The sequence below is a fragment of the Capra hircus genome (genome assembly GCF_001704415.2).
Source record: "Capra hircus breed San Clemente chromosome X unlocalized genomic scaffold, ASM170441v1, whole genome shotgun sequence".
Taxonomy (NCBI): Eukaryota; Metazoa; Chordata; class Mammalia; order Artiodactyla; family Bovidae; genus Capra; species Capra hircus.
Genome location: NW_017189516.1, coordinates 22,436,874 through 22,452,085, shown reverse-complemented (window position 1 = coordinate 22,452,085; position 15,212 = coordinate 22,436,874). Strand labels below are relative to the sequence as shown.

General features: G+C 36.7%; 2 protein-coding genes across 4 annotated transcripts in view; both read right to left on the bottom strand.

Annotated features, from left to right (window-relative positions):
* Positions 1 to 15,212, bottom strand: part of LOC106503826 — a 368,197-nt gene that overhangs the window by 317,021 nt on the left and 35,964 nt on the right. The window lies entirely within an intron of this gene.
* The window catches only part of LOC102173731 (zinc finger X-linked protein ZXDB), an 88,367-nt gene that overhangs the window by 63,710 nt on the left and 9,445 nt on the right, over positions 1 to 15,212 (bottom strand). The window contains exon 2 of one of the 3 annotated variants that reach the window (XR_001917556.1): positions 3,822 to 3,917. The exons of 1 other annotated variant lie outside the window; for it this stretch is intronic. Coding sequence is in view for 1 of the 2 variants with exons in the window: in XM_018043758.1 (XP_017899247.1) it covers positions 3,876 to 3,917 (42 nt within the window). In the remaining variant the exon portion in view is untranslated. Of the gene's footprint in view, positions 1 to 3,676; positions 3,918 to 15,212 lie in introns of those variants that run through there. One more of the 3 variants, XM_018043758.1, reaches the window with a different exon arrangement.

Here is a 15,212-nt window from a genome sequence, read left to right as displayed (position 1 = left end):
TTCTAAAACCAGCTTGAACATCAGGGAGTTCACGGTTCACATATTGCTGAAGCCTGGCTTGGAGAATTTTGAGCATTACTTTACTAGCATGTGAGATGAGTGCAATTGTGTGGTAGTTTGATCTTACCATAGATAAATAGGCACTAAAGTCATTAACTTGAGGTGTATCTGTTTTCTGTGACTAGCAGTAATCTTCTGACCTTTGTCTACATGTTTGTTGTTTTTCAGGAAAATATCTTATATATTCTGACTTCTCCTGGAACTCTTTGGAACAGCTTCTCAGAAATATCTGAGCAGTTGTATCCTGGGCTATAGTCCTCATTGAGGTCACTGAATAAAGCATAATTCTCAACTTTTAGGTTGTGCTTTTAAGTTGACATCTGAAACTGTTTCACATCTTATAATTTATGACTGTTTTGGTTTCTACCTTGCTGTATTTTTAGGGGCTTTCATCTACCGATGGCATGGAATATTTTAGGCAAACTATGTGCTGTATACTAACATGGAAACATTTCCATCACATAGAAACATATATGACCCATGTGCATATTTCAACCATTCTATACAGAATTGCTGTTTTTGTCCTAATTTGAGAAGTACATTTAAAACCAAAGCCAAATTCAATTTGATCTCCATATTTGTCCAATAATGTATACTTAAATCCTTTATCAATATGAACTAATAGCAGTAATATATAGAGATGCAGTTTAAAAGTCACTACGTCAATTTACACTGTGATTTTTACTAATTACCAAAGGTACATAATATGCACTTCTTTGGTATTCTATTTCCATCAAACACAGAAACTTCAAAAAAAATTCACTATAAAGCAGATTTCAAATAAGTTGTTAGTTATGTCTAAATTTTAAAAATAACCTTAAGATTTATTCTATAATTATCTATGCAACAATTCCTGATTTTAGTTGAGAAATGTAAATTAAAACTAAAATGCTATTCCAGTAAACACCCTCTAGAATGGCTAAATGAAAAAGTCAAACGTTAACAGGTCATGGTGAGTCTGAGAAATAACTAGACCTTTCATAACTGCTAGGAGGAGTGTACATTAGTAAAATAATCCTTGAAAACTGTTTGAGAGTAGTTACTAAAACTAGACATATCAAGGTGTACTCCTGTAACTCATAGGAATGAATATATGTCCTTAATTAATACTTGCCCAAACCTAAAAACAACATTAATGCCCATGAACAATGAGAGTAATTATGACATAGGCATAAAATAGAACTCTGTACAAGGAAAAATGAACTATTTCTACATGCAAAAGTGTGGCTGAACCTTACAAACTGCTAAGTAATGTTTCACTTATTTTGACTTACTATTCAGAGACAAAAGGAATACATATTATAAAGCTTAAAAATAGGCAAAAAGAAATTCCCAAGTAGCCCAGTGGGTAAAGAATCTGCCTGCAATGCAGAAGGCACAGGAGACATGTGTTCAATCCCTGGATCTAGAAGATCCCCTGGAAGAGGAAATGGTAGCCCACTCCAGTATTCCTGCCTGGAAAATCCCATGGACAGAGGAGCCTGGTGGGCTACAGTCCATGGGGTCACAAAGAGTCAGACACGACTGAAGGACTAAGCCATCTATGATTTTAGTATATTCAAACGAAAACTTGTACACAAATGTCCATAGCAGCATTAGTCATAATAGCTCCAAAGTGGAGACAATTCAAATATCTATTAACTAATTAATAAATAAACAAAATGTGGTATACCCATACAATGGAACATTATTCAGCTATAAAGTAAATGAAGTACTGACACCTCCTATAACATAGATGAACATCGAAAATAGTATTATATTAAGCAAAATAATCTAAACATAATAGGCCACATATTGCATAATTCTATTCATATGTAATATGAAGAATAGCCAAATACATAGATACAGAAAGTAAATTAGTAGTTTCTAGTGGATGGGAGGAATGAGGGATAAGTGCTTAATAGGTATGGGGTTCTTTTTTAAATGGTGAAATATTCTGGAAATAGCCATGATGGTTCTATGACACTGTGAATGTACTAAAAACCATTGAATTGTACACTTTAAATTGTTAAAATAGTGAATTTTATGTTGTGTAAATTTTATCTCAATAATAATAAATAATAATAATAAACAAACAAAGCATTAATTTATGGTTTTAGAAGTCAAGATAATATTTTTTGGTTCAGAATAATAACTGGAAGAGGGCATGAGGGAACTTTAGATTCTGATAGTATTCTAGTTCTTGATTTGGGTAGTAGTTACCTGGGTGTATCCATTCTGTGAAAATTCATGTAGCTATACATTTATTATGATCTATTTGTAATATATGTAGTATTTCATTTAAAATATAAAAAATAATAAATTTTACAAATAAAATGCTTCATAGAACCAGTTATGATTCAATATATGGTAGCTTAAAACTTAAAGCAAGAAATGATTAAAATATAAAATGTAGTTTCAAAACAGATAACCTATAGGTTATCTGAATGTTTACTGAATCAAGAATGTATCAATCTTGCAAAGGAAAGTCAGTAAAAAATGAATTATCAACTTTACATTTAGGTGTAAAATACTTTCTAAACTTTTGTTGTAGAAAGAGTTGAAAGCACCTAACAGTAAAACACCAAAAATGTAAAATAATTAATAGCATCTAATTTGACCACATTTTGGCATTTCAACAGGTAAGCCTAAATTTGGCAAACTTTTCTCTTCGTTTCTTATCTTCATGAAAATTCTGAAATCTAGACAGTATTAGATAGATGACTTATGCTGCAATAACATCTGTTTGAAGGTGTCATATCACTAACTGTAACTCGAAAATACTGGGCATTGAAAAATTGCCATTAAGCTTTTATATAGATTTTACAGACCAAAGACACTGAAGAAAAGCCTAAACATTTGACTGCAGAGAAAACGTATCTTTTTTTGTTGTTTAAATTTTCATTTCTGTTTCTGGGAAGAATCCTTAATGATTTTTGTAAATTCAGGTAACATTTTATCTTTGAGGAATTTTTTACCCCAAAAGAATCTAAGGTGAAGGACAACATGAATCATTTTGCAAACAAGATCCTAAGCAGCGAGTCTTAATAATATTCAGTAGATTTGGTACACAGATTTAGTAATAAAAAGAACTATCCAATGCCTACTATAGATATAGAAAACAAACTGGTGGTTGTCAGAGGAGAGGTAGGGGGAGGCAGGTGAAAAGCGTGAGGGGATTAAGAGATACAAATTTCCAGCTACAAGGCTGGGGGTGTAATGCACAGCATAGGGAATATGGTCAATAATATTGTAATAACTTTGTATGGTGACAGATAAAACTAGACTTATTGTGGTGATCATTTCACAATGTAGAAAACTGCCAAATCCCATTTAATAGAATGCTTATCTTCCATTTTTTCAAAGTCTTTTGATAAAACGAAATGTGGCAAGAGCAAGAGAACAAGATGGTGGAGGTAGAGGTGGACATGGAGTACATCTCTCTCCACGGATACATCAGGAATACACCTTCAGACACAGGAGTTCATGCAGAACACCAGCTGAGAGCAGAGAGGAGGACCTGACCAGTGAAAAGAATATATAGAACCACTCAATACTCAGTAGGAGGAAGGAACTAGGGAAAAAAAAAAAAAAAAACAGGAGTATTAGTAGGTCTGGACTTGCCCTCAGCAGGTGAGTGAACTGAAGCAGGGGTCCCATCCCCACAGAGGGGAAACTCTCTGAGTCAGAGGAGAAACATTTAAGGGTGAGAGTGAAACAGCTGATCTGTGGCAGCCTAAATGGAATGAGAATCAGACAGTCCTTGACTCAGTCATACATACCTTGGACAGGGATGCACAGGTCCCCTAGAAGGTGCAGCGGCTGGGAGCTGGAGTTTAGGGACTGTGGAGCAATCCCAGGGCAAGGGCTGATGTTGACTGCGGAGAGACAGATTGAGAGGGTGTGAGGGAGGAGACTGTGGTGCGAAATGCCTGTAGAAGAAAGCCAGGCAGTCATCGAAGCAAGGCAGTACAGCTGAGTCACGCATAGGGGGTGGAGCCATCACCATAGCCTCTCACCCACACACCAGCATCGCATCAGGCAGCTTAACAATAGAGAGGCTGGCCCATCAAACGCCTGAAGCACTGAACTACAGAATAGGACCCAAACCAGGGTGCTACTTTAAGTGCCTGATGCACCAAACAACAGAGAAGGACCCCAGGCAAGGGAGCCCTCTAAGCTCCTGAACAGGCAGAGCTATGGAGAAAGACTGGCCAAAGAGCCTTTCTGATCACCAGCTATAAGAGGCTTGAAAAAAGACTCTGATAGGGCCATAACTCCTCCAGCAGAAGCAGTTCATGTCCCTGCAAGCTTGCCACCATCAGGGTCCCTGCAAGCCAAGCAGCTATGCCACATACATGCTAAGCTCTCACTGAAGCAGAGCTGCCACAGGCAAAAAGAGCCTTGAGGCTATGTGTTCAGGGTAGCTTTGGTTGTGTCCAGCTCCTTGTGACCCTGTAGACTGTGGCCTGCCAGGCTACTCTGTCAGGGGGGCTCTCAAGTCAAGAGTACTGGAGCATATTATCCAATACTAGTTGCCATACCCTTCTAGAGCACTATATTTCCCACTGCCTAGCCACCAACTCCCCTGAGTATGTGGTGCTGCCAGAAGCCCTGCGACCCAAGCAGCTGCCTCACCTCCACACATGGCCCTCACAGGGGCAAACCCAAGTCCTCCGGGGCAGCCCCAGGAGCAAACCCCAGTGGATGACCCACATGCAGAGGTGAAAATAAAACCACAATTGAAACCTGGGGTAGTGTGGCAAAGGAAGAAGACCCAAAACCTTCCCACCAGCTGTACAAGCTGCAGATTAAATCCACATGATCAACTAGGCAGACTCTGTGTGTATGGAATATACAAAAAGATATTGAGAGCCCCCACAAAAGAAAACACACTAGTTCTGATAGCTGTGGACATTGGAGGCAAGAACACACAGGAGTAGGACCAGCTGAGCTGCCCCCACAGTAGGTCTAGAGATCAATACAGTGCTGGAGGGCATCCTAGCGAGGGGAGGTGTGCTGTTACTCCCAGCGAGGGAAAGGACTCTGACAGCAGTGACACAAGTAAAACTTTTATTAGTCTTATGTTTTCACTTGCTCTGTTAGATTTTGTTTTTCTTTTCTTTTCTTCCCCTCTCCCCACCCCTCTCCCCATTGTAGTTGCAATTTTATCGGCACTATGAAATCTAATTAAGCTTTTGAGCTTTTCTTTTCTCAGTCACATTTTTTATTGTTGTTATAAACCTCTGCTTCTACATTGGGCTTTTGCAGTTCTGTGAAGTTTTTCCTTTTTTTTTCCTCTTTTTAAAATTTTAATATTTAATTTTTTAAACTTACTATCATTTTTTACATTTATTCCTATTTGCATTTCCTACTGTACTTTTCCCCTTGAAGTTAATCTTTAATGTATATAAATCTGCTTTATATGCCTCTATTTAACTTTGTATATGCATTCTTTCTTTCTTTTCTTTCTTTCCTTTCCTCTTATAATATTTGTTAGTTTTATTTTCATTGCTTTATTCCCCAATTGGCATCTTGCTTTTGTTTTGTTTTCCAGTTTGTGCTTTAATTAGTTTTGTTCTTAACTGGTAGAAATAATTTTTGGTTTCCTTTGTTTGCCAGGTCAGTCTATTGTACTTTACTTTTGTTGGACTGTTTTGATTTTCCTTACGGGTGCATATGTTTTGTATATATTCAGTCACAATTTTTATTGTTGTTATAAACCTCTACGTTGGCATTTTGCAGTTCAGTGGAGGTTTTTTTTTTTTCTTTTTTTCTTTCTATCTTTTTTCCTTTTTTCTCTTTTTTATAATTTCAATTTTTAATTTTTTAAACCTATTATATTTTTCTACACTTATTCCTTTGTTTGCCTTTCCTATTGGTCTTTGCCCCTTGAGTTAATCATTAATGTATATAAATCTTCTTCATCTACCTCTACTTAACTTTACATATCTATTCCTTCTTTCTTTTCTTTCTTTCCTTTCCTCTTAACATATTTGTTAGTTTTGTTTTCCAGTTGTGCTTTAGTTAGTTTTGTTTTTAACTTGTAAATATAATTTTTGATTTCCTTTGTGGGTAGGGTCAATCTACTGTACTTTATTTTTGTTGGATTGTTTTGACTTTCTTCATGGGTGTATATGTATAAGTGCATATTCCATTACTTTAATTATATGCCTGATTTTGCAACTGGCATTTGTCTGGGGTGCATCTTTGTTTTCTCATTTTTGGACATTTGTTTCAATATCACTTAATGACATAAGAAACCACTTGTGGAATCTTTGTTCCTGACCAGAGATCAAGCCCTGAGCCTTTGGAGTGCCCTATTCTATCAAAGAACTAACCCTGGGACTATCAAATAGTGAGAACTCACACAAAGGAAACCACTTGAATACAAGACTCAGCATCACTCAATCACCAGTAGCATCCTGGGCAGAATGCCTCATCTAAACAATAAACAAAACAAATATACAAATCAAATGATCAGCAGGCAGCATTACCACCTCACTCAGCCTTGCCCATCAGAGGAAAAACAAACAAAAACAACAAAAAATACTCAGCACAAATCTCACCCTATACGAAGCTTACACAAACCACCGGACCAACCTTAAAAGGGAAGAAATGAAAAGGAAGAAAGAATTCAACCTTGAAGCCTGGGAAAAGGAGACCTCAAACACAATAAGTTTTTTTTTTAAAGTAATAATGAAAAGGCAGAGCATTACTACACAAATGCAGGAACAACTAGAAACACAGAAGTCCATAAATGAAGAGAAAATAGGCAAACTACCTGGAAAATAACTCAGAATGATGATAGTAAAGATGATCAAAAACCTTGAAAACAAAATGGAGAAAATGCAAGAATCAATTAACAAAGAACTAGAAGAATTAAAGAACAAACATACAGAGACAAACAGCACAATTACTGGAAGGAAAAATACTGTGGAAGGAATCAATAGCAGAATATCTGAAGTCAAAGAGAGAATCAGTGAGCTGGAAGATAAAATGGTGTAAATAACTGCTGAAGACCAGATTAAAATAAAAAGAATGAAAAGAACTGAGAATAGTATCAGAGACCCCTGGGACAATATCAAACACACAAATATTCAAATTATAGGGGTCCCAGAAGAAGAGAAAAAGAAAGGGTATGAGAAAATTTTTGAAGAGATTATAGTTGAAAATTTCCCCAACGTCGAAAAGGAAATAGTCAATAAAGTCTAAGATGTGCAAAAAATCTCATACAGGATAAACCCAAGGAGAAACTCGATGAGAAACATACTAATCAAACTAACAAAGACTAAACACAAAGAAAATATTAAAAGCAGCAAGGGAAAAGCAATAAGTAACATACAAGGTAACCCCCATACATTTAACAGCTGTTCTTTCAGCAGAAACTCTGCAGGCCAGAAGGGAATGGCAGGATATAGTTAAAGTACTGAAAGGGAAAAATCTACAACCAAGATTACTTTGCCTGGCAAGGATCTCATTCAAAACTGATGGAGAAATAAAAAGCTTTTCAGACAAGCAAAAGTCAAGATAATTCAGTACCACCAGGCCAGCTTTACAACAAATGTTAAATGGACTTATATACTCAAGAAATATAAAACAAGAAAAAAGATCTACAGAATCAACCCCCCTAAATTAAGAAAATGGCACACAATCATAGTAGGAGACTTTAACACCCCACTCACACCAATGGACAGATCATCAAAACAGAAAATTTAATAAGGAAATACAAGTCTTAAATGATACATTAGATGAGATGGATCTCATTGATATCTTGAGGACATTCCAGCGAAATGCAGAAGAATACACCTTCTTCTCAAGTGCACATGGAACATCCTCCAGGATAGACCACATCTTGGGTCACAAGGCAACCCTCAGTAATTTAAGTTGAAATAATACCAAGAATCTTCTCCAACCACAATGCTATGAGACTAGACATCAATTTTAACAAAAACCTGTAAGAAACACATGGAGATTAAACAATGCATTTCTAAACAACCAACAGGTTACTGAAGAAGTCAAAAGAGAAATAAAAAAATTTCTAGAAACAAATGACAATGAGAACACAACAACTCAAAACCTATGGGATGCAGCAAAAGCAGTTCTAAGAGGGAAGTTTATTGCAATACAATCTTACCTCAAGAAACAAAAAAAAAACATTGAATAGACAACCTAATTTTACATCTAAGGCAACTGGAAAAAGAAGAACAAAAAAAAAAAACAAAATTAGTAGAAGGAAAGAACTCATAAAGATATGAGCAGAAATTAATGAAAAAGAAATGAAAGAAGCAATATTAAAGATTAATAAAACTAAAAGCTGGTTCTTTGAGAAGATAAAATTGACAAACCTTTAGCCAGACTCATCAAGAACAAAAGAGAGAAGAATCAAATCAAAATTAGAAATGAAAAAGTAAAAGTTACAACAGACAATGCAGAAATATAAAGAATTATAAGAGATTATTCTGAACAACTATATGGCAATCAAATAGATGACCTGGATGAAATGGACAGATTCTTAGAAAAGTGCAATCTTCCAAGACTAAGTCAGGAATAAATAGAAATGATGAACAACCTGATTACAAGCACTGAAATTAAAGTTGTGATAAAAAAATCTCCCAAAAAACAAAAGCCCAGGATGAGATGCTTTCACAGGAGAATTCTATCAAACACTTAGAGAAGAGTTAATGCCTATCCTTCAAAACCCTTTCAAAAAATTGCAGAGGAAGGAACACTTCCAAACTCATTCCATGAGGCCACCATCACCCTGATACCAAAACCAAAGACAACACAAAAAAGAAAACTACAGCAGGTCAATATAACTGATGAACATAGATGCAAAAATCCTCAACAAAATTTTAGCAAACAGAATTCAGCAACACATCAAAAAATTCATACTGCATGATCAAACTGCATTTATTCTAGGAACGCAAGGATTCTTCAATATATGCAAATTAATCAATGTGACACACCATGTTAACAAATTGAAAGAGGAAAAATCATATGACAATCTCAACAGATGCAGAAAAATCCTTTGACAAAATTCAGCATCCATTTATGATTAAAACTCTTCCAAAAAATGGGCACAGAAGAAACCTACCTCAACATAGAAAAGGCCATATATGATAAGCCTAAAGCAAACATTATTCTCAATGGTGAAAAACTGAAAGCATCCCCCCTAAGATCAGGAACAATACAAGGGTATCCACTTTCACCACTATTATTCAACATAGTTATGGGAGTCCTAGCTATAGCAATCAGAGAAGAAAAGTAAATAAAAGGAATACAGATCAGAAAAGTAAAGCTCTTACTGTTTGCAGATGACATGATGTTCTACATAGAAAACCCTAAAGACACCACCAGAAAATTACTAGAGATAATCAGCGAATTTAGCAAAGTTTCAGGATACAGAAAATCACTTGCAGAGAATCAATACAGAGAAATCACTTGGTTTTCTATATTCCAAAAATGGAAAATCAGAAAGAGAAATTAAGGAATCAATCCCATTCACCATTGCAACAAAAGAATTAAATCTGTAGGGATAAACTTCCCTAAAAAGACAAAAGAAAACAGATGGAGGGATATTCCATGTTCCTGGGTAGGAAGAATCAATATTCTGAAAATGAGTCTACTACCAAATGCAATCTGCAGATTCAATGTGATCCCTATCAAATTACCAATGACATTTTTGACAGAACTAAAACAAAAAAAATCACCATTCATAAGGAAACACAGAAGACCCCAAATAGGCAAAGCAGTCTTGAGAAAGAAGAATGGAGCTGAGGGAATCAACCTTCATGACTTCAGATTATATTACAAAGCTACAGTCATCAGGACAGTATGGTACCAGCACAAACACAGAATTATAAACCAATGGAACAAAATAGAAAGTCCAGAAATAAACCCATGCACCGATGGGTAACTTATTTTTTACAAAGGAGGCAAGAGTATACAATGGGGCAAAGACAGCCTCTTCAAAAAAAAGTGCTGGGAAAACTTGATAGCTACATGTAAAAGAATGAAATTAGAACACTTCTAACACCATACACAAAGATAAACTCAAAATAAAGACCTAAATGTAACACCAGAAACTATAAAACTCCTAGAGGAAAACATAGGCAGAACACTCGATGACATAAATCAAAGCAAGACCTCTATTACCTGCCTCCTAGAGTAACGGAAATAAAAACAAAAGTAAACAAGTGGGACCTGATTAAACTTAAAAGATTCTGCACAAAGAAGGAAACTATAAGCCAGGTGAAAAAGTAAACCCTCAGAATGGATGAAAATAATAGCAAATGAAACAAATGACAAAGGATTATTTTTCAAAATATACAAGCAACTCATACAATTCAATGCCAGAAAAACAAACAACCCAATCAAAAAGCGGGGAAAAGACCTAAACAGACATTTCTCCAAAGAAGACATACATATAGCTAACAAACACATGAAAAGATGCTCCACATCACTCATTATTAGAGAAATGCAAATCAAAACTACAATGAGATATCTCACACCAGTCAGAATGGCCATCATCAAAAATTCTACATACAATAAATGCTGGAGAGGGTGTGGAGAAGAGGAAACACTCTTGCACTGTTGGTTAATGTAAATTGATACAGCTACTTTGGAAGACAGTATGGAGATTTATTAAAAGACCAGAAATAAAATCACTATATGACCCAGCAATCCCACTCCTAAGCATATAAGCTAAGGAAACCAAAATTGAAAAAGACACATGTATCCCATTGTTCATAGCAGCACTATTTACAATAGCTAGAACATGGAAGCAACCTAGATATCCATCAACAGATGAATGGATACAGAAGTTGTGATACATATACACAATGGAATATTACTAAGCCATAAAAAGCAATGCATTTAAATCAGTTCTGATGAGGTGGGTGAACCTAGAACCTATTATACAGAATGAAGTGAGTGAGAAAGAGATAGACAAATATTATATTCTACCACATATATACAGAATCTAGAAGAATGGTACTAAAGAACTTATTTACAGGGCAGCAGTGGAATGACAGTCATAGAGAATAGACTTATGGACATGGGAAGAGGGGAGGAGAGGGTGAGATGTATGGAAAGAATAACATGGAAACTTACATTCAGTTCGGTTCAGTTCAGTTCAGTCACTCAGTCATGTCCAACTTTTTACAACCCCATGAATCACAGCACGCCAGGCCACCCTGTCCATCAAACACCCGGAGTTTACTCAAACTCATGTCCATCAAATCAGTGATGCCAGCGAGCCATCTGATGCTCTGTCATCCCCTTTTCCTCCTGCCCCCAATCCCTCCCAGCATCAGAGCCTTTTCCAATGGGTCAACTCTTCGCATGAGGTGGCCAAAGTACTGGAGTTGCAGCTTCAGCATCAGTCCTTCCAATGAACACCCAGGATTGATCTCCTTTAGAATGGACTGGTTGGACTCCTTGCAGTCCAAGGGACGTTCAAGAGTCTGCTCCAACATCACAGTTCAAAAGCATCGATTCTTCAGCACTCAGCTTTCTTCACAGTCCAACTCTCACATCCATGCATGACCACTGGGGAAACCATAGCCTTGACTAGACGGACCTTAGTCGGCAAAGTAAAGTCTCTGCTTTTGATATGCTATCTAGGTTGGTCATAACTTTCCTTCCAAGGAGAAAGCGTCTTTTAATTTCATGGCTGCAATCACCATCTGCAGTGATTTTGGAGCCCAAAAAAATAAAGTCTGACACTGTTTCTACTCTTTCCCCATCTATTTCCCATGAAGTGATGGGACCAGATGCCATGACCTTAGTTTTCTGAATGTTGAGCTTTAAGCCAACTTTTTCACTCTCCTCTTTCACTTTCATCAAGAGGCTTTTTAGTTCCTCTTCACTTTCTGCCATACAGGTGGTGTCATCTGCATACTTACATTATCTTATGTAAAATAGATAGCCAACTGGAATTTGCTGTATGGCTCAGGAAACTCAAAAAGGGTTTCTGTATCAATCTAGAGGGGTGGGTTGGGGAGGGAAATGGGACAGAGGTTCAAAATGGAAATTATATATGTTTACCTATGGCTGATTCATGTTGAGGTTTGACAGAAAACAACCAAAATCTGCAAAGCAATTATATTTCAATAAAAAATAAATTAAAAAGAAAACAATGAACTATGGATGGAGGTTCATGACATTGTACAGGAGACAGGAATCAAGACCATCCCCAAGAAAAAGAAATACAAAAAAGCAAAATGGCTGTCTGAGAAGGCCTTACAAATAGCTGTGAAAAGAAGGGAAGTGAAAAGCAAAGGAGAAAAGATATATCCATTTGAATGCAGAGTTCCAAAGAATATCAAGAAGAGATAAGAAAGCCTCCTTCAGTGATCAATGCAAAGAAATAGAGGAAAACAATAGAATGGGAAAGACTAGAGATCTCTTCAAGAAAATTAGAGATACCAAGGGAACATTTCACTCAAAGATGGGCTAAATAAAGGACAGAAATGGTAGGGAGCTAATAGAAGCAGAAGATACTAAGAAGAGGTGGCAAGAATACACAAAAGAACTGTACAAAAAAGATCTTCATGACCAAGATAGTCACGATGGTTTGATCACTCACCTAGAGCCAGACATCCTGGAATGTGAAGTGAAGTGGGCCTTAGGAGGCATCACTACGAACAAAGCTAGTGGACGTGATGGAATTCCAGTTGAACTATTTCAAATCCTGAAAGATGATGCTGTGAAAGTGCTGCACTCCATATGTCAGCAAATTTGGAAAACTCAGCAGTGGCCACAGGACTGGAAAAGGTCAGTTTTCATTCCAATCCCAAAGAAAGGCAATGCCAAAGAATGCTCAAACTACTGCACAATTGCACTCATCTCACACACTAGTAAAGTAAAGCTTAAAATTCTCCAAGCCAGGCTTCAGCAATACATGAACAGTGAATTTCCAGATGTTCAAGCTGGTTTTAGAAAAGGCAGAGGAACCAGAGATCAAATTGCCAACATCCCCTGGATCATCAAAAAAGCAAGAGAATTCCAAAAAAACATCTATTTCTGCTTTATTGACTATGCCAAAGCCTCTGACTGTGTGGATCACCATAAACTGTGGAAAATCCTGAAGGAGATATAAATACCAGACCACCTGACCTGCCTCTTGAGAAACCTATATGCAGGTCAGGAAGCAACAGTTAGAATTGGACATGGAACAACAGACTGGTTCCAAATAGGAAAAGGAGTACATCAAGGCTATTTATTGTCACCCTGCTAATTTAACTTATATGCAGAGTACATCATGAGAAATGCTGAGCTGGAGGAAGCACAGGCTAGAATCAAGATTGCCGGGAGAAATATCAATAACCTCAGATGTGCAGATGACACCACCCTTATGGCAGAAAGTGATGAAGAACTATCACTCTTGATAAAAAGTAAAAGAGGAGAGCGAAAAAGTTGGCTTAAAGCTCAACATTCAGAAAACTAAGATCATGGCATCCGGTCCCATCACTTCATGGGAAATAGATGGGGAAACAGTGGAAACAGTAGCTGACTTTATTTTCCTGGGCTCCAAAATCACTGCAGATGGTGATTGCAGCCATGAAACTAAAAGATGCTTGCTCCTTGGAAGGAAAGTTATGACCAACCTAGATAGCATATTAAAAAGCAGAGACATTACTTTTTTTAACATAGGTCTGTCTAGTCAAGGCTATGCTTTTTCCGGTGGTCATGTATGGATGTGAGAGTTGTACTATAATAAAAGCTGAGCATGGAAGAATTGATGCTTTTGAACTGTGGTGTTGGAGAAGACTCTTGAGATTCCCTTGGACTGCAAGGAGATGCAACCAGTCCATCCTAAAGGAGATCAGTCCTGGATGTTCACCGGTAGAACTTATGTTGAAGCTGAAACTCCAATACTTTGGCCACCTCATGCGAAGAGCTGACTCATTTGAAAAGACCCTGATGCTGGTAATGATATAGGGCAGGAGGCGAACTGGACAACAGAGGATGAGATGGTACGATGGCATCACCGACTAAATGGACATGGGTTTGGGTGGACTCCAGGAGTTGGTGATGGACAAGAAGTCCTGGCATGCCACAGTTCATGGGGTCACAAAGAGTCGGACACGACTGTGCGACTGAACTGAACTAATTAAAAGTTAAAAAAAAATTGTTAAATCCCTATGTTGTACACTTGAAACTAACATTATATTGTATCCCAATTTTAATTCAATAAAAATTAAATATATTAAAAGTCACCAAATTTTTAGAGTCTCATTTTAAGAAAGACTCAATCCTGTATATAGAGTCTTCTGAAAGCATACTATAATATGCTGTAAAATATACAAGATTAATCACAAGGATTGATAAAAACAAAGTCTGATTTAATAACAGAAAGGAATTTCTTTTCTTCCCAGTGAATTTGTCCTTCATTCCTTTCCTTATGCCCTCGCCAGGGAAGTAGTTTTACATCTGGCCTAGGTTTCTCCATTTTCAAGGTAGCCAAATTACTAAGTTATAATTGCAAAGACATTAATATTTTAACAATTCTCCAAAGTCCTATTGCTTTCTAAGTACATAAACAATGACATAACCATGGGAAAGTGAATCTTGGAAGGAAAAAAAATAGAAAAACAAGTTTTACTTAATCAATCTTCTGGTAAGTGAGGCAAAAATAATAAATATGACATCCCCTTTGTTCTATTACTATGTCATGGCATCTGATAACTGTTTTTATTTATATTATTGATAATTAATAAAGTAATAATCATAAACTCCAAGGAGCACAGGAACATAAGGTGACTTTAAGGGAGTAAAAAATGTTGCATTTCCTTAGAAACACCAAATGCTATATTTGGTATTAATTAATTCCAACATGCATCAAGAGAAAAAAATATCTGTCTAGCAGTACACAATCTAAAATTGGAACTATCCTGGAATGAACTTTTACTTTATTCACTGAGTCATTGCCCGAGGAATTTCCACTTCAGCTCTCTGTTTTGGCTAATTCCCCACAAACAGATAGGTAACCAGCTTCCTTCTTCCACATCCAGTATAATGTTGTTTCATACCACAGTTATCCCTGCATTGTATCACGTAAACAGAAAGGGAAATAGAGCCTGCTAAAGATTAATAATTTTTTGGCTTCATTCCACAGGGAGAATGCCTAGAGCTGAAATGTCTTTGTTTTTGCTACCATTTGTAAT